The 24,714-nt window shown below is 51.0% G+C and overlaps 2 protein-coding genes across 4 annotated transcripts in view; both read right to left on the reverse strand.

Moving 5' to 3' along the window:
• DLAT (dihydrolipoamide S-acetyltransferase) overlaps window positions 1–1,843 on the reverse strand; it is a 10,687-nt gene extending 8,844 nt beyond the window's left edge. Inside the window, 1 exon segment of the mRNA XM_027655418.1 lies at window positions 1,795–1,843. Coding sequence (XP_027511219.1) covers window positions 1,795–1,843 — 49 coding nt within the window.
• The window catches only part of DIXDC1 (DIX domain containing 1), a 31,522-nt gene continuing 7,322 nt past the window's right edge, over window positions 515–24,714 (reverse strand). For 2 of the 3 annotated variants that reach the window (XM_027655604.1, XM_027655603.1), the window contains 19 exons: window positions 18,188–18,317; window positions 17,617–17,742; window positions 16,453–16,702; window positions 15,264–15,371; window positions 10,710–10,822; window positions 10,182–10,330; window positions 8,690–8,779; window positions 8,541–8,594; window positions 8,059–8,109; window positions 6,974–7,078; window positions 6,431–6,484; window positions 5,819–5,911; window positions 5,664–5,735; window positions 4,902–4,988; window positions 4,605–4,766; window positions 4,442–4,508; window positions 3,082–3,190; window positions 2,795–2,903; window positions 515–1,947 (listed from right to left, as the gene is read on the reverse strand). In XM_027655604.1, the coding sequence (XP_027511405.1) occupies window positions 1,867–1,947; window positions 2,795–2,903; window positions 3,082–3,190; window positions 4,442–4,508; window positions 4,605–4,766; window positions 4,902–4,988; window positions 5,664–5,735; window positions 5,819–5,911; window positions 6,431–6,484; window positions 6,974–7,078; window positions 8,059–8,109; window positions 8,541–8,594; window positions 8,690–8,779; window positions 10,182–10,330; window positions 10,710–10,822; window positions 15,264–15,371; window positions 16,453–16,702; window positions 17,617–17,742; window positions 18,188–18,317 (2,010 nt within the window). In that variant the 3' untranslated portion in view covers window positions 515–1,866. Of the gene's footprint in view, window positions 1,948–2,794; window positions 2,904–3,081; window positions 3,191–4,441; window positions 4,509–4,604; window positions 4,767–4,901; window positions 4,989–5,663; window positions 5,736–5,818; window positions 5,912–6,430; window positions 6,485–6,973; window positions 7,079–8,058; window positions 8,110–8,540; window positions 8,595–8,689; window positions 8,780–10,181; window positions 10,331–10,709; window positions 10,823–12,980; window positions 13,180–15,263; window positions 15,372–16,452; window positions 16,703–17,616; window positions 17,743–18,187; window positions 18,318–24,714 lie in introns of those variants that run through there. The other variant, XM_027655605.1, reaches the window with a different exon arrangement.

The raw sequence follows: 24,714 nt of genomic DNA on the forward strand, positions 1-24,714 counted from the left end.
TGCCATAAACACAACAAGTTCCACCTCAACACGAGGAAGAACTTCCCATGGAGGGGGGCAGAGCACTGGAACAGCTGCCCAGGGAGGGCGTGGAGTCTCCCTCCCTGGAGACATTCCAAACCCACCTGGATGTGTTCCTGTGTCACCTGCTCCAGGTGACCCTGCCTTGGACTGGATGAACTCCGGAGGTCCCTTCCAGCCCCAACTACTCTGGGATCCTGTAATTTCTCTACCACTGACTCCAGGGGGCTTTGTTACAAGAGCAAGTTACAAGTACAGGAACAGGAAAGTAACTTCGACAAAAGTTTGACAGAAATAAACAAACTGTAAACACTGACAAAGACAAGCCCTGGATATGATCCAAGAATAAACCCACTGGAGTCAGTGTTAGAGCAGTGCCAAACATAAGATCCTTGAGCTACCTCCTGAACAGTGAAGCAGTGAGAAAATAAATAGTACTGTTGCTGCTTATTTAAGCTGGCAAAAATATAAACCCCGGTAGTAACTAGCTGGATTTCCATAGTAAAATAAATTAAATATATAAGATTTACAAGCCCAGTGTTGTGTTAACAGAAGACAATACAAAACATTTCAGCATCCACTAGGAAATGAGTAAAACACAGTATAATGCGTGCAGAAATGTACAGAGAGCACTTGCACTAGTATAAAAATATCCACAGTCCTCAGACAAATGTAAATCAGTACAAAATAATTCCAAGAACATGTTTACAAAAGGACATGTTAATATAAAACAGTAAAACCAGGTTCCCCTTGTCCCAGCCTCATGCACAGCACACACAGATCACCCACGGAAGGGCCACAGGTACCAGGAACGCTCATTCCCATTCCCTGACTTGCCAGTTGACCTCCCAAGCCCACAGCGGCTGCAGAGACAGGCAACATAGAGAAATAAAACCACGAAAACCAAAGAGAAAAAACCCACCCTTGGGGATTTTAGGGCTTGTTCTTTCCCAAGCTTCCTGATCCTTCAGGGTTCAGCATCCCAGGGGAGCAGTGTGGGTAAGTGCAGGGTGGCCCTGGCAGTGAGTGGACAGCAGCACAGTGATACCTGTGCACAGGGGTTGACAGAGGAGAGGGCAGGAGTGCAGGGAGAGCTCAGTTCCACACGTGAAATCCTTCAGCAAATCACCAGTCCCCATGGACACAGAGCAAAGCCCAAGGGCCTCGGGAGCGAGGACAGCTTTGGAGAGCGAGGGGGGAAAGCAGGGCTGGGAAATGGGAGCCTGAGTTTGGGAGAAAGGGAGCTTTGCCAAAGTGATCTTTGCTTCAGGCCATGCATAAAACCTCCAGAAGACTGTTCCCTCCCCAGGACAGGTACTGTCAGTCTGGAATGTCCACAAAGTCCACTCTGCTCCTGCAGCACGTGCAAGTCCAGGACAAAAGGTGGTCCAAGCCTTCAGCTCCCGTAATCCTCCGGCTTGTTCTGACTCACGAAGGCAAAACTTCACATTTTTTGCCGTCACTGCACGTTTATGTAACACCAGCACAAGAAACCAGACTTGAACTGCCCAGGTGAGCCTGCAGCACACGTTGCAGGGGTGGGGGAGCAGGAGAAGGGAGCAGAGCATCATTAAGGCCTCCAGGGTTTAGCTGACAGGACAAAGCCCTGGTATTTCATCCCCACAGACCCGTCATTTCAGTCCCAGAACACCACCTTCACCTGGGCATGGGAGGTCAGGGGCCAGGTGTCCACGCACACAACATGCAGTACCCGTTGTTTGCAGAGAGGCTGTTTTTTTTGGCAGCTCGAGTTGGCCTCCTCCCAGCTCTCACCGCCTTGCTGGTCACCCTTGGAGCTCGGCAGCCAGTCGCAGGTTTCCATAGCAACAAGACTTGGAAGCTCCATTAGTTCTCCCCGTGGTCTTCTTCCACCCAGGCCACAATTTTCCCCTCCCAGCCAGGAATGACGTCATCATCATGGAATACCTACCAAAAAACCCCAGTAATAAACAAACAAACAGAAAAAAACCGGGAGTCAGATCCCAGCTCAGATTTCCCTTGATAACCCAGAGGTCACAGACACAGCTGAGCTATAAGTCATCTTTCCAGATTTTAGGTAAAAATACCCCAAACAAATAGAAAAACAGATCAGGCCTCTTTAATCAGTAACTGTCAGATTATTATTAGCTTTTTTTTTTTTTTTTTTTAGAAAAGGTAAACTAAAGATAGAAAATATGCCTTTTCTGATCCAGACTACAGTCTCCAGCTGCTGCTGCTGACTGTTCCCAGGAAAGGCGACCCTTTGCACTTGTCTTAATCCATTTGTGAAGCAGGAACTACCCCAACAACCTTTAATGAATCCAATCCACATCAACACCAGCCTGAGCATGAACGGGGCTGTAATGCAGCACACAAAGGAAGAGATGCCACAAACTCAACTCTCTCTGAAAAACCTTTGAAAGACGGCAGGAGAATGCACTTTTAATACAGGGTCTCCCATTGCAACAGGCTTTACAAAGCCCCTGGAAGGGCCAGAAGTGTAGTCTGGGGTTTTGCCTCATGTCCCCTGGGCAGTGCTGTGTCACAGACTGGCTGTGCCAGGAGTCACCTCTTTGCCCAAGGGGCCCTGCAACCCCCTGGCAGCTGCAATCACATTCATTGAATGGCTCTGGCTGGGGATGGAAACGTGTTTTAGCACAAGAGGAGGTTAATCTACAGCTTCTTTGGGGGAAACTTCCGATATTCCATTAGTTTAAAAGTGAGGCGACCACAGTCCCCAGGGTCGTGTGGTGGCACCGAGCCCAAGGCAGTGATAGCTCAGTTCCACATTTACCTCCTCCTTGACTGTGCCAAACTCTGGATCCAGGGCTTTGAAGTGGTACCTGTGGGTTCCCTCACGATCAATAGCTGCCTTGAAATCCTTCAGGGTCACTTCCCCTAACCTGCAAGGGAAACCAAACCCATCAGCTCCGGGAGCGTGGGAGGGAATTCCCCCAGCCAGTGGCATGAAATCCAAAGGCCAAGTGGATGCACAGCAAACCTGTGCTGGCTGGGACGACTCCCAGGAAATGAAGAGAGGTGTTTTGAGGGGCACAGCAGTGCCAGCAGGGCCCACCTCACCTCTTTGGTATGCTGACCATGAAGGGGGTGAGGGAGCGGTCGGTGAAGTACAACACTTTGGTGCAGGCACTGGTGCTCATCACTGGGGTGCTGTGGGAGTGAGGCAGCTCTGCAAGGCAGCAAGGGACTCGTTACCACCCAGGAAGAACATTCCCTGTCCCCTTCCCTTCCCGTTCTTTGCTGGTTTGTGTTTCTCTCTCTGCCTTGTGTCCTGCTCCCTGCAAGGTGTGGTGTCTGTGATACCTCTTTCAGCAACATCATATCAATACCAAACACCAGATGTCACTTCAGTGCTGAAACATGTTGTACTCAGCACTTCTAATTATTTTCATTACGATTTCTGTTCAGCAAAAGGATGAGGAATAAGGAGAAACAGCACAGTGAGACTGAAACAGCACATGAAACCAGGAGAAAACAGTTGCTGCAGGAACAGAAACAACAGGTGTATAGGTCAGGGTATAGAACACACTGACATAACATGAAAAACCAGGAATAAAAGTATAACTAAAACAGCTTGGAAAGTATACCCTTACAGACTCAAATGTTTGAGAAACTACTGAAGAAAAAAAAAAAGATAACAGGAAAAAAAAACTCTGGGAGATACAAAATCAGCTCAAGGTGTGCAAATGAAGTCAAGCAGCTCAAGTACTCAACCCAACTCCATTTTCCTTAAAGTGACTTAGACCAAAAATTGGGAATCACCAAAAATAAACCAAGGGAACTGTGGAAAGAACACAAATGGCAGTGGTCTGGGCATTGTTTTACTGAAATGAATCTGAGGAAGGAAAAACACTTGATCCAACAACTTCCACGAGACAGACCAGAATCTCCTGGGCTTATCTGAATATCCTAATGAGTGTGACATGCAGCAAATTCAGAAGTTGTTTCTTAATTGCCCAAGAGCTGAAGCAGTGGAAGGGTCACACTTAGTGGCTATAGTTTTAAGGCTCCCTGAATGCAGAACACAGTGTGGACACCTGTGGTGTCAGGAAGGACTGTGCTGTCAGGCACACATGTAAACACTGGGGGGGGAACAGGGAAAGAGGGAACTGTACAGTTTTCTGTGCCCACCAGGTGGTGCAAAGCAGCAGGAAAACTGGAATAACATCCCTGTTCCCACCCATCCCAGCCATTGCCATGGTTATTTGTGCTGCAGTGCTGCTGGAGTGGCCCAGACTCCCGCTGTGATGGAGCTCTGTGAGCTGTACCTGTACCTGTGTGCCCTTCCCTCTGCAGGGCAGCCGGGGCTGTGCAGCTACAGCTGGAGGGGGCACATTCCCACAGGGATGCCATGCCCTGGGCTCTGGCCAGGAAACAAGGAATTAGGCAGTGGAAGGGGTGGGAGCTGTGAGGCACTTACTGGATTTGGGAGGCCAGGAGTCTCTGCACTCGTTGGTTGCTCTGCTGGCTGGTGATTTCCCCCGCACCTACAGGGTGAGAACCAGGACAAAGCGGCACCTCTGGCTGGAGCCCTCAGTGCTGCGTGAGAGGGGCACAGGCTGGGTGCCCTGGGGAGCCTTTACCCTTCTCTCTTGCCTCTTCTGGGTCTCCATGCGGTGCAGGCGCTCCATGAGGCTGGAGATTCCCTGCTCCAGGCTGTCGATGGTGTGGTGCTGGGGGTCGTGGCCACTGAAGCTGTTCCTGAGGCTGCGAAGGGCGTCCCGGACCAGCTGCAGGTCGTTGGTCTGCCCAAGAGACCAGAGGTCAGGCTGCCTCTGGGCTGCCTCCTTCCCTTCTAAAACCACGGGTCTTAGCCAGGGGAAATCTGCCAAGATAAAGGCTTGCAGGATATCAGGAATATATCCCCGAGGTGCACTCACCCCTCGGTGGGCTGTGGGAGCGGCTCCTTTTCCTGCTGTCTGGAGAAAGCCATTGCTCTGGGCACTGTGACTGCTGTAAGCCATCACCTGGGGCAGGGGGAAAAGCAGGTGCCACAAGGAATGTGAGTGTTAGGACCCCCCCCAAAAAAAAAATCCCAAAAATGAGAGGGCATGAAAGCTTTCCACATCAGTGACAAAACTGCCACCTTCTCCCAGGTAAACACACTCCCTGAGGAATGTGCAGGCAGTCCCACAGGTCACAGCACAAACCTGGTTCCTCACACAGAGGTGGAAAAAAGGAGGCAGAGCCTGGAAGGGGCTCGTTGCTGCATCCCAGGGCTCTGCAAGCTCTAGTGAATAGTCAGTGTTCAGGTGGCAGGGACAGGTACCAGGGCTGGCCTGGCCACCAGGACACTTCCAAGTGCTCAATAGCAGGCTCAGCAGGAAAAGGAGGGGATAAGCTAAACTCTGGTCTGACCACTTGCCAGTGTCAGAGATGAAGATGGAAGCCAAGAGTCTTCAGCTCCCACTCACCCCTGTGCTCCCCTCACTGTTTCATCCCTTGGGACTTTGACACAAGAAGCTGAGCCAGAGTGCTCAGTGCTGGGAGCTTTGGGACTCTGGGTGTTCTGTGGGGTCTGACTGCCTTGCTCAGGCACTGACAGTGGGACTGCAGAGCCAGGCCACTCTGGGATGAAGTGCAGGATTTCTGTAGGTACCTACAGGGTGCTGGACAAACAGCACCACCAAGGCTCCCCTTACCTCCTCAGCCTCCCTCTTCATGCAGTGAGCCAGCAGGGCCTCCTTGTGCTCCAGCTCCCGCTCCAAATCCACCTGGCAGGGGAGGAGAGGAGTCAACACACACACTGAGCCACCCAGGAGAGTGCCAGGGCATCAGTGCAGCCCCCACTCCATACCTGTTGGTAGCTGGCCTCGGAGAGCTGCCTGAGCATCTCATCCAGTTTGGTCTGGTGCTGCTGCAGGTGCCGGTCCTTCTGGCACAGCTCCTTCTGCAACACAGGAATTGAGGGAACCAACATGAGCAAAGCTCACAGTCATCTCCCCAGGGCAGGGAATCGTGGCACCTGGATGGGGACTCGCAGTGTGTGTCCTTCTAGCCACAGGTTAGAGCTCAGTGCCAGAGTTTGGGTTTTTTTTTAAATGTAGGTCAGGTTGTTATTGCCCAAAGACCAACTGCCAAGACCAGAGAAAACAGGTTCCTGAGGGATCAGTGGGCAACCAGGTGGCTCAGCCTAACCTGACAGGCTTCTGCACAAGTGGTAGACACTTATCAAGCCATCACAGAAAAAAAAAAAAAAGAAAAAGACAATAAAAACTGTGCTATAAAAACCTGTGGGCAGAACACAGAACATCTGATCCCTCCACCTCATCACAAACACTCATCCACCACTCTTGAGGATAATGAATAAGTTGCAGTGCCACTCCCAGAGGTGACACAAAAAAAAGTCCCAAAACTGAAGAGCCACCAGATGCTGCCCCCAAAGCCTCCAGGGAAGAGGTTCCATTACTTTGTACTCTGCCAGCAGCCGGTTTCTCTCCTCGAGCTTCCTCTGAAGATCAACCTGCAGAAGTGACACACAGGTGTGAGACAGGTATTCCCAGACTGGTAATCCCTGCCCCCTGTGCTGAAGGGTGACCAAATATCTGCAGAGCTCAAGGGAGCTGGTGTCCAGAGATGGCAACGTTTGGGCAGGACAGTCCCTCCCAGGTCCTTCTCTCTCCAGACACTGCCCATGGGCTGCCAAAATGCCACCTGCTCACCCAGGGAGGACGAGGAATAAAGGAGAAATGCACTGAAAACATCGGGGAAAGGCCCTCCCTGTTTCAGCTGAAGGTCTTGGAGGACAGGAAGTGGGAGTGAAGGTCAGGAATGTCCAGGCTCCCAGCTGGCCAAAGCACTGTGTGCAGTTTGTGCTCTGCACAGACCTGTGACTGCTCCTTCACTGTCCCATGACCCCAGCAGCTCTGCTGCAGCCACCAGCTCAGCCCTGTGGCTGCTGGAGCCTCAGGGCCAGCAACCTCCTCCTAAAATAACCTCAGCAGTGACTCACGTTCTGGTTGTGCAGCTCCTCCTTGTCCATGTTTGCTCTCAGCAGCTCCTGCTTTAGCTGCAGGACTGAAGCATCCTGCTGGATCAGCCTCTGCTGGAGGGCATCCTGGGGAGAGATGTCCTCTGTGGGAAGGTGCAAGGAGGGCAGAGACCCTCCCCTGAGGGGTGAGTGACCCAGGACAGTGGCCACTCGGGGCTGAAGGTGAGCAGGAGGTGCACAGACACCACCCTCAGCCCTCCTACCCCAAAGTGATTTCCCTGCCAACATTCTGGCTATTGGGACAGAGGGATTTCTGTGCTTCAGCCTAAACTTCCCACTCCAGAAGTGGCCTGAGCTTGGCTCCCATGGAAGGAAGCAGCTGTGTCTTTGGAGGGTGCTCAGTGCCCTCAGCTCCTGATCCAGGCACACATCTGCAGCATCCAGAGGGCACAGAGAGGCCAATGTCAGCCCAGGACACAAGGACACTTAAGCTCTCAGTGTGACCCAGTTGTGCAGTGAAATCCTCTCTGGAGAGGCCAAAGTCAGGACTAATTCTGCACCTTTCACTCAGGGCCTGGGAGCTCCACCTTGGACAGCTACTGCTGTTTGCTCCCTCCCAGGGAGCCTGACAGGCAGCTCTAAAAATACCTCTGGCTCAGGAGTAGATTATCAGTGTTCACAACTCCAGAGGGAGGGACTGCACAGTTTCTGAGGAGGACAAGGATTTCCCCGGGCTCTTTTTCCTCTGCTGTCAAGAATGAGTTCACTGGGGCAGTGCTGCTGTGTGCACCCCAAGACAGTAGGGGGAAAAAAAGAGAGCCTAGAAAAGCAAGCAGGACTCATATTTTGTTTAGGAGAAACAGGGAAAAAAAAAAAAGTGGAAATTTGACCACAGTCCTACAGACAGAATAGAAACCAGGAAACTCAACTCCTTGTACCTGCCTTGGGCCAGAAACAAACCACAGGATCCCCCACTCCCAAGCCCCCCAACACACCTCCCTCCACACTGAGGCTCCTCAGAGGTGGATGGTTCCTCTGGCCCCACTCATGGGCTGCAGCAGACTCTAAAGCTCTGCTATTTATACTTAAAGTGTCCCTTTCCTCACCTTTATCCCCTGGAGGTTTCGAGCTTCTTGTTTGTATTTCAGCAGCTCCTTCTGCAAAATGCAACACAATTTGATTAAATGGCATCTTGTCACCCCCTCAGAGCCAACCAAAGCCAGTGTTCCCTGTCTCCAGACACATGGTGCAGGAAAAAAAAAAGCACATCCCACCTTTTCCCACAGATCCAAGAGCAGTTTTAGTGAGTTACAAACATGGCAAATAGCTGAGCAGCTCCCTTAACCCCTGCTGTTAAAGTTCTGAGAAAAAAACCAATTGCCTAGTCCCCCAAATCTGTCCTTCAGGGCCACATCAGATCCTTCTCTCAGCATCAGACATGGTCCCAGAGCTCTAACATAATATATCCCCCATATCATCCATCAGGTTGTCCACCCCACCTCCCCCCCCCCCAAAAAAAAAAAAAATCAAATAGCAAAGATCTCTTGGCCCAAAACCTCTCTGCCCCTCCACCTGCTGCCCCTCTAACCTTTAGGTCTTGATTTTCTTCCACACTCTGGTCCAGGCGACTTCGGATTATGATCTGGATGCAAAATATCACCATTATTGTTGTGCAACCCCTGCCTGGGGCAGGACAGGGCAGCAGGCAGGAAGGTTTGGGTGCAGAAATGTGCTCACCAGCTGCTCTTCAGGGCAGGCTCCACGTTCACAGAGCTCAAAGGACCCTTCCTGCTCGTCCTCAGGTAAAGACCCGTTGAGCAACAAAGCCTGGGAAAATAAAGGGAGGAAAAATAAATCTCCTCTTCAGAGGTTTCAAAGGAAAAAATGATTGAGCTGCAGCTCTGGCCAACAGTCATTGCTATCAGCCTCTAAACAGCTTCATTTTCCACTTCTGCTGACTTGTTCCTCTCAGAAACGAGTACATTTTTTTCAGGCATGAACAAGAATATTTACCCCCTGGAAAAGCTCTCCCAGAGGTCTGTCAGCCAATTCTCTTCCCCACAGAAAGACACCAAACAAGGACAGCTCAGATTTTCAGGGAGTGAAAGCCTGTCTCAGTTTCAGCACCTTATAGGGCATCCACACATCAGATCCCCACTACTTCAGTCAAACTCCCTCAAACTAGATGCTCTTAAGTGGTGAGTAAGAGGAGGAGAATTGATTAATCAAATCCAATTTCTTGGCTGGCAACATCAGCTGCCTCTCCCTGCTCCCAGGGGGTGAAGGGGCAGCAGTGCCAGCTGCTCACCCTCCCTGCTGGAACACCCAGGGCTGGAGAACAGGGCATGCCAGTCCCCCCAGTGCCTCCTCTCCCTGCTCCCAGTGGGCACAGAATGCAACCAGATTTTACCAGGGAACCAGGGAATTTTTTTTTTATTTTCCTTTTTTTTTTGGGGGCTCTTTTGTGTCCTGCCCATTGTCCCCAAGGAAAGTGCCTGCCCAGCTGCCTGTGCTTCTCACACAGGCTCTGCTTTGTTTACTAGCACATAAATATTTACAATCCAGAGCCACTGTGGTTCCCAGCACAAACAGAAAGGGATATTCCTGAGAGAGTTCAGGGTCTTTACCATATGGATCAGGGGCTCAGAGTCAAACACACTGGGCTGAGGGTCAGGGAGGGACTGCAAAAGGTCCCACAGACAAACAGTTGTGTGGAGAATATGCCAAATATGATAGTGCAGCCTCGTTCATGGGGAGACTGATGCGAGACTGTGACCCCTGATCAGCCCTGGGAATCTTGATTGATCTCCTGCCATCCCTTGTCTCCCTGCATTACTTCTGATCACAAATCACAGGGCACAGCCCCTCTCTCTCGGGCTCTAACAAAGCCCCCAGCACGTGGGAAAACACTGGGGCATCCTCACCCCCCTGCACAGCAACAGGAGCAGTGACAGCACACACAGGGCCAGCACAGCCCCACGGGACAGGGGGCAAGGCAGGGAACCAAGCAAAAGCCAGGCACAGCCAGACACAGGCTCTGCTTTAGATTCCCTGCAGTGCTCCCATTCTAACCTGCTCTCAGTGCCCTCTGCCCTCCCCCAGTCCACCTCAATCACTATTAATTAAGATCACCAATTTTCAGTCTTCACAGCAATATAACCTTCCCCTCTGCTCACCCCTCCCTCTCCCTCCCTGGCAGGGAACACTGGCTGGGAAGAAAATCTATTACCTGCAAGCCTGAAATCATCTTTTTTGCTTCCTCCATCTCCTTTTCCAAGTGGTCCTGTTGCTCCAAAAGCTGCTCCTCCCATGAGTTCTCCAAGTATGACCCAGAGTTCCCTGCTTGCCACTCAGGCTGGAAATGGGAATCAGTCTCCTCTGGAAGAGAGAGCAGCTAGATGTGGTCACAGCAGACAGGGGAGCCCAGGAGAGACCTGCACCCCACACTGACACCAAAGGGAGCTGCTACAGGTGTCTGATCTCCAGGATTTATGCCTCATTCTCACTGCAAAGTAAACTTTGCTGCACACACACATATCCCAGGTAAGTCTGCATCTGATCCCTGGAGATTTCCAAGCACAGGGCAGGGGAACAACGTGAGACAGAAAAGCACCCGTGGGGTTTGCAGAACACCCCGGTGTCAGTGGGTGCACCAACTCACTGAAGGGCAACCTCCAACCATTTCAGTCCCTGGGGAACTTTCCAGCAAGTTTATATCACACAAACAAGCCCCAGGAAAGCTTTATCTGCGAGGTACCTGTTTTAGTTTCTGTTTCTTCAGTTTGGAGGATCACAAGCCTTTCCTTCTCCTCTGATGGGGCTACGGTGGATTCACTCTTTGCACTGTGGACAGGGCTGGGTGATGTGAGACTGCAGGGGAAAGAAGGAACAGCTGCTTTGGTGCTGATCAGCATCACCCTCATCTAACACCATTACCTGCATCCTGGAGAGCCCTTTAACAAACCAAACTGGGCATGTAACTATTTTTTTAAATGCCAGTGCCACAACAAGCCAACTGACAACCACAAACCTCGTTTTCCTTAACAGAATGTGAGGCTGACACCACAGAATTCAGACACTCACTCAGAAATAAATTTACTGCAAGCCTTATGCTCACACCACAGGCTGAACAAAAAGCCACCCTGGTTTGCTTCATCTCTTGCTCCAGGTTCCAGAAGCATCACTTCAACTTGAAATCCCAAGGGCAAAATATTTTTCAGAGTCAGATCCCACTCGCTCGTGTTCTTAGATTAAAACTACTTGAAAGTACCCACATATTTTCACTGGAGCCATCTCAGCTGACTGGGAGGGTCAAGCAATCTGGTTTGTTGGGGTTTTTTTTTCCAGAGATTCTTCCCAAATGCATCACCCAGACAACACCAAAAGGTGGCTGAAGCTCAGTGACCCTTTCAATGTACCTCGAAAGTCGCGGGAATTAATCCTTGCAAGCGTGAGCAGGAGTTAATTTTTCATTCTCCCCAACACAGAAACAAAAGGGCAGAGAACAAAAAAAAAAAAAGAAAACACTGTGGAAATGATATAATAGGTTTTAGAAAAATAAGAGGCTTCAGCAGCTCGCTGTCTGCATCTTCCCAGCACTGCTGCTGCATGTCCCCCCAGCTCCCACGGGAGGGGAAAAGCCCTGCAATAGAGATGGAAATGACTTGCTGCTCCTGCCTGCCCCACTCCCACGGCCAGGGGAGCCTCCTCCTCATTTATATTACAGACCTGCAGCCTGGTTTTCAAGGGCCAGACTCACCCCACGTTAAAGGGAAGAGAAATGCAAGCAAAAGAATAACCCTCTTTTCCTAGAAATCTCTAGGAGCTGCACTGCCTGTCCTTTCAGGTGTGTGCAGGACTGTTAAAGGGGTCCAGGGCACCTGGCTTTGCTCAGGGATTTACCTTCAGGAATTTAAACTCCATCCCAGCAGTCCCTCATTAGGCATATTTGCTTATACAACATCTATACCCAGCTTCCTGCTCCTTGCTGAAGGGGGGCACAGCATAAAATTATGGGGCTTAAATTGTGGGGTTTATCTTGTTTGGAAGCCCAGGCAGTTCTGTGGGGTTTGCATTATGTAATAACGAGGCTGGGAGGAAAGGATGGAACATTCCCAGAGCACAGGTGCAGGCAGGAAGCCCAGCTGATCCAACAGGGCCAGGAACTCCAGGCGGGATTTTACCTCCTTCTAGGAACAGATCTCAATATTGCCCCTGCAATATTCCCAGCTGATGCTCCGTGCCCTCACCCTGATAAGGCTCTGCTGGTTCTCAGCCATGCAAAAGATGAAAGGATGAGCTGCCCTAGAAAAACACCACCAGCAACTGTTGGGGGAGAAGGTGGTGAAACAGGGGTGGGTGAGGGCAGGGAACCAGAGAGGATGAAAACCGAGGGGATGTGAGCCTGGAAATAACATTCCCCTCTTCCAAACCTGCCTCTCTTGGCAGTGGATCCACATTCCAAAGCCAATATAAGGGATCCCAGGTGGGTTAAGCAGTCCCTACAGGTCTGCACAACATAGGCAGTTCTACATTCCCATGTCCACAGACCCTTTCCAGGCAGTTTTCCTGTTTTAAAGGGCCAGTGGGCTCACGTGGCATCAGTAACCCCCCAAACATGCCAAGCAGTGACAGAACCAGCAGCAGATGAAGCAGCAGCACAGGTCAGGCTGCCTCATACCTCAGCAAGTCAATTCTGGAAACACACAGGTTCTGTGTCAGTCAAACCCAGCAAAGTACAAAATACCCACAGCTGTGATTTGTTCTTTAAAGCACACAACAATTCATGCCAGAGCAAGCAGAAATAAGTGCTGGGAAATTAAAGCTGTTCAAGACACATTCACGATGCAAGCTGCTCCACTTTATTCCTTTCACCACTTGGCTCCTTAACCCACATCCCTTCTCCCCCGAGTCCCAGAGTTGCCAGTGCCTGCACAGTCGAGGCTCGGGGGCACCAGCCCTGAGTTCTCACGTTTTAATAAACACCCCATCCCTGCTGTTCGAAATGACAATGGCAACAATCGCTCACCATTTGACCTGCTTCCCTCCCATGATCCCACTTTAACCTCTCGCCTCACAGAATCCGTTTCCCTGGGAGCCTCAGGATTCTGGATACGGGCAATGCCTTGTCCCTTCGCATGCTCAGGGATCCAGTGCTGGGGGGAGGAGGACGCCAGCTCCTGTCAAAACTACTGGAGGAAGGTTTGCAAGCCAGACTGCTGAAAAATTTCGCAGCAGAAACCAAAAAAAAAAAAAAAAAAAAAAAAAGAAAAAAAAAATAAAAACAACCCCTCAGGGTCTCCGCAGGAATGGCAGATCCACAGCCCCCACAAGCGGGTGCGATTCCGGAGTCAGGGAATTCTGCAGCCCGGGTTTCGCTCCTGCTGCTCCTCCTGCCGGGTTGTTATTCTCCCTCGCTGCTGCATTTTGGGCGGCTGTTCTCAGCACCGGGGGCTGCCGCGGGTGTTCCTCAGCCCATCCCGGCTCCGAGCATCCCCCGCGGGGCCGGGGACCAGCAGGGAAGGGGCTCCTGCCCCCGGGGTGTTCCCGGCGCTCCCAGCCCCGGCTGCGGGCTGGGCAGGCGGCTCTTCCCAGCCCGAGGCGAGGCTTCCTCGCTGCCTCAGCTCCTCTCCCTCCCGCTGTCACACGGGCTGTGCGAGGCTCAGCCTTTCTCTGAGCCCGGCTCGGGGTGGGGGAGGGAATGCCGGTGGGAAGGGGAGGGGAAAGGGAGGTGGATGGGTGAGGGGCTCGGCAGCCTGGGAATCATCTGATTTTGGCAAATTTTCCATGAATCATTCCGATTGCCTTCGCTTATTGGAGGGTTTGTCTCTGGGAATTCTGTTATTGAGGCTGTGAGGTCTCCGAGTGAGGAGTTAATGCAGGAAGAAGCTGCCCTGGGATCAGACGGAGGGGGGTGGCTGCACTTAATAATCACATCTCTCACTAATCAAAAACCATCTTGATTCTCTCAGCCAGTTCTCATAACTAAACTGGAGCATTTCTCCCTGGAAGGGAACAGAAAGCATCTTGTTTTCATCATGCAGACACTGGTGTCAGCAAAGACACCCCCAGGAGCTGGAGGGAACACTATTCCCACTTTTGGGCAAGCACTGATCACTTCTGCAAAGATTCCCACTGTATTCTGTCTTATCAGCAGTAATATCACCCCTGCCTTACAGGCAGAGAATTCATGACACGATGGGGGGAAAAAATAAACCCCCATGATTTAGGATGTGCAGAGAAATCTTCCCTCGCCGCCAAAACCCAACCACACGTGAGCCAACATCGCCTGGCAGTGCCTGGGGAGTGGGAGAGCAGATAAAATCCTGCAGCCCCCTCACACTGAAGGATGCTCAGGGAGCACCAGGAGTCACCCGCTGCCCCACTGAGATCCCAGGTCGAGAGGCAGTGCCAAGGTCTGTGACATTTGCCATGAAATCCTCTCGCCAAGAGCGGAGTTTTTGCGTCTCCCCTGGAACAACAGCCTCAAAAGCACACTGCTGACATCATGTGGAGGCACTGGTCCAGTACTGGCTCACTGGGAGCCCCACGCTCCTCCAAATGGCTATTTATAAACATGCCCTCAGTGATACACAATAAATTCAGGGGAGAAACACAAACTCTTGTCGTTTTCTCCTCCGCTGGGCCAAGCAACCTGAATTCCCAGATAACACGGAGAATTATTTCTACTGTGGAGCATAAAAATGGGCCTGGAAAACCCTGTGGAGAGATCCTGCCTGCTGAGAAACCCTCCATGGCAATCTGTCCTTGGAAAATTAACCCCTCAGTCCCACACAAATCAGAGGAGGCACCAAGGGAAAAGGCAGGAGAAGGAGACAGCAAAGCAGAGCTGAGAATTCCACTGGGGACAGGAAACTGTGAACCAAAGAGCTGCAGCTCTGCCCTCACAGCTGCTCCAGATGGGATTAAATGGAGCAAAGCACCATATCCAGAGGGAGATCCAACATGTTCAGTAACACAGCCCTTTGTCTTAATGTAGTTTCTTGTTCTCTGGGGGAAAAGGGCTCTCCTTGGCCCTGGAGCTGGATCAGCTCCCCCATGGGAGTAGTTTTTTCTTCGAAAGCCATTTCAACTCTCCCACCTCCACTCTCATTCCTACCCCAGTGAAAACAGCAGAAGCACTTCATGTGGCCTTCAGGTTGGCTCCTGAGGCTTCATCCTCCAGATTAGGCAGACACTATGTTCTGGGAATGCCCTTTTCCATCAGAAATACCCAGATTATGGTGGTAAGGAACCAGCACTTTAGGGAATGTCACACAAAGGACACATCTTGGCAACAAAAATCCCTTACCTGGAGGAGTGGGACTCCAATGGCACATTCTGCTGCCCCTCATACTGCTGCACCAGTGCCCGGACACTCCAGTAGGGATTTTCAATCTCCTCATCCATGCTGCTGTTCCTGGAGATAATCACAGAGTGAGGGAAGCCTCATCTAATAGGAGCAGAAATTCTTCTTGTCTCCAAGAAAAGCTAATGAAAGGAAGGTGAGAAGGAGGGGACAGCCAGAAAAAACACCAATCCTCCTGTCAGGGATCCCCATCCCATCTTCTTGGTGTGAGGGAAACACAGGCCAACAAGCACTGCCCTTTTAAACTCACCCCTAATTCTGTGACTAGAAAACTACACAAGCTCTAGGAAGGCAAGGAGAAGAACAATTAGCAGACAGCACAAGGACTGGCTTTGCTGAAGAACTCCTGGTCCAAGGCCTTTGCAAGATAAACCTTTAACATTTAGTTTTTCAGCAAAATATCCCATTTCAACCTCACTTCCAAACTGCTTCATGGGTACTCCCTTGAGCCAGTATCATGTGGGCAAGTGACCTTCAGCTGAGTAAACTGAACCCTCAACAGCCCATCTGGCTTCCAGTTAAATGTCACTGCTATTATTATTATTATTATAATCTACAACAGCACCTTTTGCAGGTGTTAAATGTGCTTTTCAGGACTGCACATTCCCTGTGCAGGTGGATCATCTCCCTCCAGCATCACCAGAACTCAGCACACAACCCCCTGAGTCCAGCTGGAGCAGTGGGATGGACAGCAAAGGAGGAGCCAGGACGGGCTTGTGCAGAGTTCTCAGTGCCTCAGTTTTGGAAGCAGCTGCTCCCAGATCCCTGAGCAGTACCTGGAGCTAAGACTTTACTCGACAATATGAGAGCATCTCCAAAGAGACAGCTCCAAGGGCACTGTGCTCAGCAGGAAAACAAGGCAGCACAGTTCCCCCTGCCTTGGCCATAACTCGCTGTTCTCTTCTGGTGAGATAACAAGACCTCCAGCTGTTGTTTTGCTGTAAAACCTGAGAAGAGCCCGGGATACCTGCCCCGTGTGTCCCGAGGCAGCCAGGCCAGGTCGGTGCTTTGCCAGGGCACCGTGAGAGAGCAGTGCCTGCCTTACAGCAGGGGCTGGCAGGACGAAGGTGCACTGATTTCAGAGGGAACTGTGTCCCCTGTGTCCATCCCCCCAGCAGGAGCAGCTCCTTACCGGTGCCTGTGGCGGAACACGTCCCGGCCGGAGTGCAGCACGTCCTGCCGGACCTCGGCCAGGGCAGCCACTGCCCCCTGGGCCATGGCAGCGGCAGAGCGGGGCCTGTGGCTGCCCGGGGGCACTGCCCAGCTCTTCCCCACCGGGCCAGCCCCGCTGGCACCCACGGCCCTCCCAGAGCCTGGCTTGAAGTGGGCGGCCAGGGCCAGGATCAGCCTCATGGTGGACTTCAAGTTCCCGTCGACGATGTCTGCAAAACGCGAGCAAAGCCAAGGTGACGGTAACGAGGTGCCCCCAAAAGGAGCACTAAACCCTACAGGACCATGTGCTCAGCCCTGCCAACTGCCTGTGCCACCCACCCACCGCAGGTTTAATGCTTTGAGCCCTCCCTGCGTGGCCATTCCCAGCTAATGATGCAGCACATAATTGCTGAGTGCTCGCTGGGAAAGCACAGCACCCACTGCAGCCTGACCACTGTCCCAGCACACAGAGTTTCCTTTCTTTAAAACACACAGGACCAAAGAACAGCAATGTGCTTCTTCAGTACTGGCATCCTGTACCACAAACACTGGCAGCACCTTGCAAATGTTAATTAGTCAGCTTTAATAATACCACACCGGGCACTCCCCCAGCCTCTAAACCAGCTCAGACACACTGATCTCATGGCAGAGCTCAACCACTCTTTCAGACTAAGGTTTTCCAAAACAATGCAGTCAACTGAGGCACACAAAGTCCTGACTAAACCGTGCCACAGCCATGTGATTGTGCATTGGGTCTCCTCCTTATTTACAGGCCATGCAGAGCAGTGCCCTGGGCTGCCAGTGAACCAGAAATATGTTCCCATGTCTTGTTTCACAGTAGCAGGTTTATATGTCCTTTTAGTGAAAGATTCTGGGTCTGTATTCCTCATTACACCAATATTTGAGCTTCTGAGTGCCCAGTAGCAGGAGAAAAGACACTGTTTTTCTTTTTTTTTCAGTGCACTGTGCTGCTACCACTGTCCTCCAACCCAAACCCTCTACTGAATCACAGGAGATAAAACCCCAAAACTCCCCCACAAACTAATACATTAATCTACTCATCCATTATCAGTTTGATATAAAACAAAGGCAAGAACAGGCTTTCAGCAGCTAAACCCCTCTGTGCCCCCCCAGGGCCGGGTACCTTTAGCTGATGTCTGGTGCATGCGGATCTTCTTGGATGCCACAAACTGTAAGACTTTCTCCACATTTTCCCTCATCTCCTGCTGGCTGGTGGGGTTGGCCTCGATGCCACTGAGCTTCTCACCAGCTAAAGGAGGGAAAAAGCTTTTTCAGAGGGGAACTGAAGTGCTTGTTAGCATCAAAGGAGCTGCTGGAGGTGCAGGGACTGATCTTGTCTCTTGTCTGGGCACTGCAGGAGGCACACGTGGCTTCTTGTCCTGCTTACACGGTACCCAGCACCAGGGATAATGGGGTTGGAGACTGTACTGGGTTTATTTTAAGGTGCCAGCCTTGTGGGAGTCCATATTGCCCCTGAGAGGTTTTAGCACATCTGTTGTAACTGCCCCTAAAACATAAGGACTCGGATGGGATTGCATTTATGATCTGCTGGGTGATTGCTTCCTCTGGCAGTCTCTCCCCCCAGCCCCTCAAGCTGTGACCCCATCAGTAACATCTGCCAGAGCCCAGGCAGCCCCTGCCACACCAGAGCCAGGACTGCAGAAGGAAAAACAGTGCCAGATGTCATCACTGACCTACAATCTCAATGAGCAGAGCCAGAGTGACTCCATCCCGCAGATCCTGTCTCAGGTCCTGGACTGGCTTCACCGTTGGCTTCTTCTTCAGCTGGGAATTCACCCAGGCCACGTATGCCTGGAGCTGTTGCTGAAAATAGGAAACAAAACATCTGCAGGGGAAGTCACACAGCCCTCAGCCTTCCCTTTCATCTCCACAGATCTCAGTCCTGTGCCCTTGAGGACAAACACCAAAGGTCTCTGCTGGGCTCTGAGTGACATCTCTGCTTGCTGTGGGGCAGCTCACCCCACACCAGGACAGGGAGAACAAGCAGAGGACTGCTGAGCTGAGAGAAGAGCTTGTTATTTCGTTTGATTATATTACATTTGATTTGCCAAACCAACACTGTCATCCCCTCCTTCCTGGTGCCACGGTTTGTTCACTCGCAGCACTCGCTGTCCCATCCAGGCTGGTTTCATCCACTTACCAGGGAAGCAGAAAACCCACAGTGCAGAAGCAAGGAACCCTGTGTTATTCCCCACTGAACTCTGCCAGGACAACCAGGACAGATGTCCTGGAAGGGACAGCAGCCTCCCTCCACAGCACTGCCAGGAGGTTGTCCTGGATGCCCTCTTCCCAGGAGGGAGAGGCCAGGGAAGCAAACTCAGGTTTCTGGTCAGCACAAAACCCCATCTGGCACAACTGACCACGAGGCAAAGAGCAAATTCAAGCGACCTTTCTCTTTCCAGCCCCCCCTCTGTAACCCTTCCCTGGTGAGCAGGGCTGCTGGTGACCCCCAAATCCCTTTGGGCAGGGCTGGAGTGGGACCCGGAGGGTAACAAACTGATCCATTGATGGGATTACCTCTCTTTTCACTGAGCTTCCCATTATTGTGCCCATGCAGCAGGTTTTAAGTCCCCACTCCATGTTATCTCAGCAATGTCAGAGTTTATGCTTTTACAGCCCATCAGAGTCACAATCTGGTCACGGCTTCACTCTTAATTATCCTGACATAGGAAATCCACCTTTAATCCCACATGGCTCGCTCTGCTGGCTCAGAAAGGTGCCTGGCCCTGTGTCCAGTCAGTTCTGCTCACTCAGCAGGGCTGGAGAGCTGGAAGAGGACATGGGCTGGGGGGCAGCCTGATGGCTTTGGGGGAGGAGGAAGCAGAGGTGGCAGCTCTGGTGCAGGTTTGCTGGAGCAGACCTGGCCTGCCATGGGGACAGGCTCTGCTCTGGCTGTAGTGGACACAATTCCAGGCAGGTTTGCCTGCCCAGTTCCAGAGGTCTTTGTTTTCTGCTTTTCCAATCCATTTTCCAAACTGGTACTAGTTCCACAAGGGCACAGCCCCTCAGAGCCTACAGAAAATCTGCAGGTTTTGTAGGGTTCTTTATGGCTCAGACACTCAGACACTTCTGCCTCATTTAAAGGAAAAAAAGACCCTTTCACTGGGGGGTTTGTTTTCTGTTCCTTTTCTCAGAGCATTCTTCGTGCATTCACAAGGAAGCATTTTTGGCAAGCTTTTAGTGTCTGTCTCTTAAAAGCATGAAAAGGTTGTCATTGTTATTATTAGAAAAAAGTCATTCCTAAATCCCAGGGCATTTACATTTTAAACTCTGAGTATTAAAAGGAGGCTTTTGAGGCGATGGAATATGGAAGTCACCAGTCCAAAGTAATTTCATACCAGTGACTGCTGGTGCAGACTTACACTTCATTAACAGTCTGACTCTGTTGTTTGGTTGGTTGGTTTGGGGATTTTTCCATTAAAGCATAAGATTTTCCTGCAGAAGTTCAGACAGTTGGACTGATCAGCATTTCCTAATTTTTGCATCCAAAGCCTAGAAGCTCCAATGACTTTAGCAAGAGACTTGGATTGCTGCAGAGCTAAAAAATCCAGGCAGCAAGCTGCCACTTCTGGCAGCTGAGGGGAGCACGTGACTGAACTTCCCCAGAAAATAAGAGACATAAAAGTTTAGTGACCTAAAAATGGCAAAGTGCTGTTGAATGCACGAAGGGACAAAGCCCCCCAAGCTGCTCAGCAGAAACCCCAATGGCAGTTTTCAAGCTGGAGAGTCAAAAATGCTTTGCTTCACCATCCTCTGTGGCTTCCCCATCAGCTGGGGAGTGACTCTGTGGGCCAAACCTTCAGCCCTAGACCTTTAATACAAGCACAAAGCCTTGATCCTCAGCTACAGGTTCAGCTCAAGGAATCAGAACCCTAAAAAAAAAAAAAAAAAAGCAAAAGACTTGTTTCACACCCTCAGAGTTCCCTTTGTTTCAAAAAGTACCACCAGGGCAATGTGCTCTGCTGCTGGGATGGATCATCCCTGCCATCTGGGCTGGAAAGGACTCCAGGTATCCCCTTCCAGCACAGAGAAAACCAAGATTTTTCCAGGATGTGTCCTGCCATGAGAACAGCAGCTCTGCACAGCCTGTTCCACCCCACAAAACCCCCCCTGAGCCTGCACTTGTGCACAGAAACACCCCAAACCCACACACTCCATCCCCAGCTGGGGCTGCAGCTCAGGTGGAACATGTGGCTCACACAGGTCTCAGCTCCTCTCAGTCAACAAGACTCCAAGGAGGACAAAAAAAAAAGGTTGGGAACAAACAAGGAGGTGGATAACACACCCCAAAAGTGTTCCTCCTTTCCTGGGCCAAGGCTGTGTCCACTTCTCCCTGCACTCTGGTTGGAGCTCCTGCTCAGTCAAATCCCACACTTGCCAGGGCTCACACTGCTCTGCTCCTCACTAGCATTTCCCTCAAAACCAGAATTTTCCAGAGGAAAAACAGCCTAGTGTAAAGTTTACTATACAGAACACACATTATTAGGATTATGGGGGAGTTAACCTTAATCCTGTTTACATTAACAGAGCTTTGTGTTCCAAAAAAAGCCACATTTACCTGTACCTTGCCACGGGAAGAGCAGCTCCCTTACCTGGAGGAATTCAGAGCCCAGGCTGCTGCAGCTCCCAGGCAGATCATCGTGGGGTGTTTTATCCAAGTCACCCTGGAAGACTTTGCAGGGCAGGGGGAGATTTTTCAAACAAGGTTTTAGGGACTACCTGAACTTCACAGTGTAGTTCCAGTGGCAAATCACAGGTCAGTATTTCAGCAGGGACATCTCAGAGTAGGATTTTACCTTGGATCTCTTTTGCTCAGCACTGAACCCTGGAGTGGTTCAGCCCTTCTGGCTACAGGAACACAGCTCTGCAGGTCAGGAGCAAATATCTCTGTGCTCCCAGTTCACAGCCAGTGAGAGCAGGAGGAAAATGCCCTTTTTTTTTCCCCTCCTCAGCAGCTGTGAACCCTTCCTGATTGCTCTGTGGCAAATCTGCCAGTTTGTGGGGGTCCTGCTGCTCTCTTTGACCTGTGCATTCCCCACCTGCTGCTCAGGGCTCCTGTTTCTCCCTCTCAACCCTCAGTGAGTCCAGGAAACAGAGGTGGATCACAGTGCCTTGATGTGCTCTCTATCCTTTGTTATCAGTGCTGCCTCACACTGGACAGGGTTAATTTTCACCTCTCTGGGATTAAGGTATTGCACCTTTTGATGCTGGGCAAATCTTTGTCCAGGGGTAAAATCATCCTTCAGCCTTCCACTGGCTTGACCTCCCTGCTGTCACCTCACAGCAGACCCCTATGACAGCCTCTGCTTCTAGACACAGATTACTTCTCTGCATTAACCTGATGAATTTAAATCCATCCTTATCACTGAATTTGGGGAATAATCCTGCTAGAACAATGTTTTTCAGGCTCTTTGCTTTTCCTTTATTCACTGTCATGGGCAGTGCCCCAGCCCCAGGTCTCACAAGGTCAGCAAGAACAGCCACAGGGCTGGTCCCAGGATGAAAGGCTTCCAGTGTTCTCTCTGCTCAGAGCACTGAACCAAGTGTCTGCAGCAGCCTAATTGCATCAGGACGTGGTGTTCAAGGCCTTGTGTGATTTCTGGGCTTTCTGGCATCACCTTAATTAGATGGGAGCTGTAATTTTCCACCCAGAGTTCCTCCAGCTTGACGATTATTTTTGTAATTGTTTGGGAAGGCCTTTGTAGAAGCAGAAAACAAAAACCCACAAGCAAAGAGAACGTTTCTCCCTGCTCTCAAAGCCAGCAGAAGGTTTCTTTTTTTTTCCTCAGAATTGCTGCTTAAATGTGATTCAGGCTGTTCACAGTGTTGAGGCAGCTCCTAATGGTCCTGCAGTAAAACCCACCCAGTTATGACCAGGACAACCATCAGCACCCACAGGGCTCCTCTTCCACAAAACTCTTACTTTAAAGTAGAAGTTGTTCATTCCAGCAGGACATGGAATTTTTGACTGCAAAGTTTTCCACGTGTTTCCCAGCCCTTTACCCATTAACAGGAAGAGCTCACGTGTTAAACAGCAAGGCTCAATTCCATTCCAACTCCCTAAATTACTTCTGCCACTTGGATTTTCACTTCTTGTAAAGCCAAGAGCAGCCATGCTCCATTCCAGAGGCATCCAGCTTCCAGGACAGGATGAAGTCATTCTTACCTGGGCCTGAACACACTGGTATTTTATTAATTTTGTGTTGTGAAAGAGCTCAGTACTGCAGATGTAAGATCCTGGACCAGCAGCACCACTCCCAGCTGAAGGAGTTCTGCTCAGGAGGTATTTGAGGCCCTTTTCCCACCCAGACAATGTTTCTGTGCCAGCACACAGGCAAAAATATAGGCAAATGCTGGCAAAAATACAGGTAAATATTGGCAAAAATATAGGTAAATACTGGCAAAAATATAAGCAAATACTGGCAAAAAGCTGAGCCATGAGGGAGCTTTGACTGTAAACTGCCAGGACTTTGGAGCCCATGATTCACCCTGAATTATCCAATGGTTCCACTGCACCCAAACAGAGCCTGAGGTCTGTCCAAACAAGCTGCACTGAGACATTCCCTGATGCCCTGGGAAAAAAAAGGAGCATTGTTCCTTCTTGAGCAGGATGCATCCCCAGCCCTGAGCAGGCAGGGAAGGCAGCTGTGGGAGGAGCTGAGCTCAGGGTGTGACTGACTGCCCAGGGATTCCTGCAGGCAAGGACCTTCCAGCTGAAGGAAAGGGGAAGGGACACCCCCTGAGGCTCCCTGAAGGGCACTAAAAGGTACATTTAGGACACAGACTCTTTTCTTCCCTCTGCCAGCGACTTGCTGTGAGCGTGGCAGCCTCAGTTTCTGTCCATCAAGCAGCTGTAGTAATTTTTATGTTCCTTGTAAGTGGTTTGATAGCAAGAAATGTGTGAGTGTTGCTGTGCAAATGCTCTGTAACACACCCAGCCAAGGGACAGCCAAGCTTACACATCCAGGGGACCTCAGGCAGGGATTGAATCCCAACTGCTCCACCCCTAATCCTATAGAACAGCAAACACATCCTTCCCTTGCCAACAGTGCTGTTGCTGGCCAGGCACAAGGGCTGGGGGGGGGAAAAATTGCTGAGAATTCCTGCTGGAGCCAAAAATTGTCTGCTGGAGCACATCTGGGTGTAAATGCAGGAGTGGGGAGCCCCAGCTGTGCTCTCTGGTGTCTGGGGTCAAGGCTCAGCAGAATTACAACCCAGTCTCTTGCAGACCTGACAGACAACCTGCAAAGGTTCAGGTGGTTCTTCAGACCCAGGTTTAAGCAAGTGTATCCTGAATCCTGTGGCTTTAACAGTGTAGAGAGGCTGTGAAATCCTGAGGTGTGAAATCCTAAGGTGTAAAATGCTAACCAGTCACAGCAAAACCAAGCTGATGTGAGATGAGACCTGGCCCTACTGTGGAAAACAGCAGCTTCCCTAAAGAGCTGTGTGTGTTTGGGGGATTCACTCCTACAGGGCTGGTCCTAATGGGCTGAAGGGGCTGAGGGAGCCAGAAGTCAAAACAGCTCTCCCTGGTGAATCCTATTAGCCAGAAATAGCACTCCCTGCACGGACAGGGCCAGTGCAAGTTCCTCGTGCTGGGATCACAGCAGCAGAGCCCTTTTTATCACAGATCAGGATGCTGCAGCCAGGGGAACAGAAGGGCTGCCAGGGCCAGGCAAGTCCTCACTGCCAGAAAACAACTCCAGCCAGAAAAGCAAACCAAAATCAAACCCAGGGCAAGGAGGCAGGATGGCACCTCATCACTTTGAGTCCCCCAAGGGATCCAGCAAACCTTGAGGAGTGGAGGGGAGAGACTGTATGTGTGGGAAATCGGGAATTACCCACTGCAGATGCCACTCAAGAGAGGAAGAACACACTATTTGATGGAAAATAGTCCATGAAGCACTTGGTGAGGGGCTGTCTGGTGAGAACAGGGGAGAGAACACAGCCCTGGCTGCCCTGCAGCACTCCCTGTGTGCACAGCATGGGCAGCAGCAGTTCCCACCTGGAAATGGGGAGGTGTTTCCACTCCCAGGTAGAGCCTTGGCTGGTAACCCTGAATTTCACTTTGCTGCTCTTTGGAGACCCTGATTTCAAAACAACCTCTGCCTGGGCTCTTAAAAATTCCCTGCCAGCACATCCTCTCTGGAGGGAGTTGTTTGTTCAATGTAATCTCCAAGGGGAGGGGGGGGGGGAATGT

This window comes from Corapipo altera, unplaced genomic scaffold (genome assembly GCF_003945725.1).
Source record: "Corapipo altera isolate COAL_440 unplaced genomic scaffold, ASM394572v1 71, whole genome shotgun sequence".
Classification (NCBI taxonomy): Eukaryota; Metazoa; Chordata; class Aves; order Passeriformes; family Pipridae; genus Corapipo; species Corapipo altera.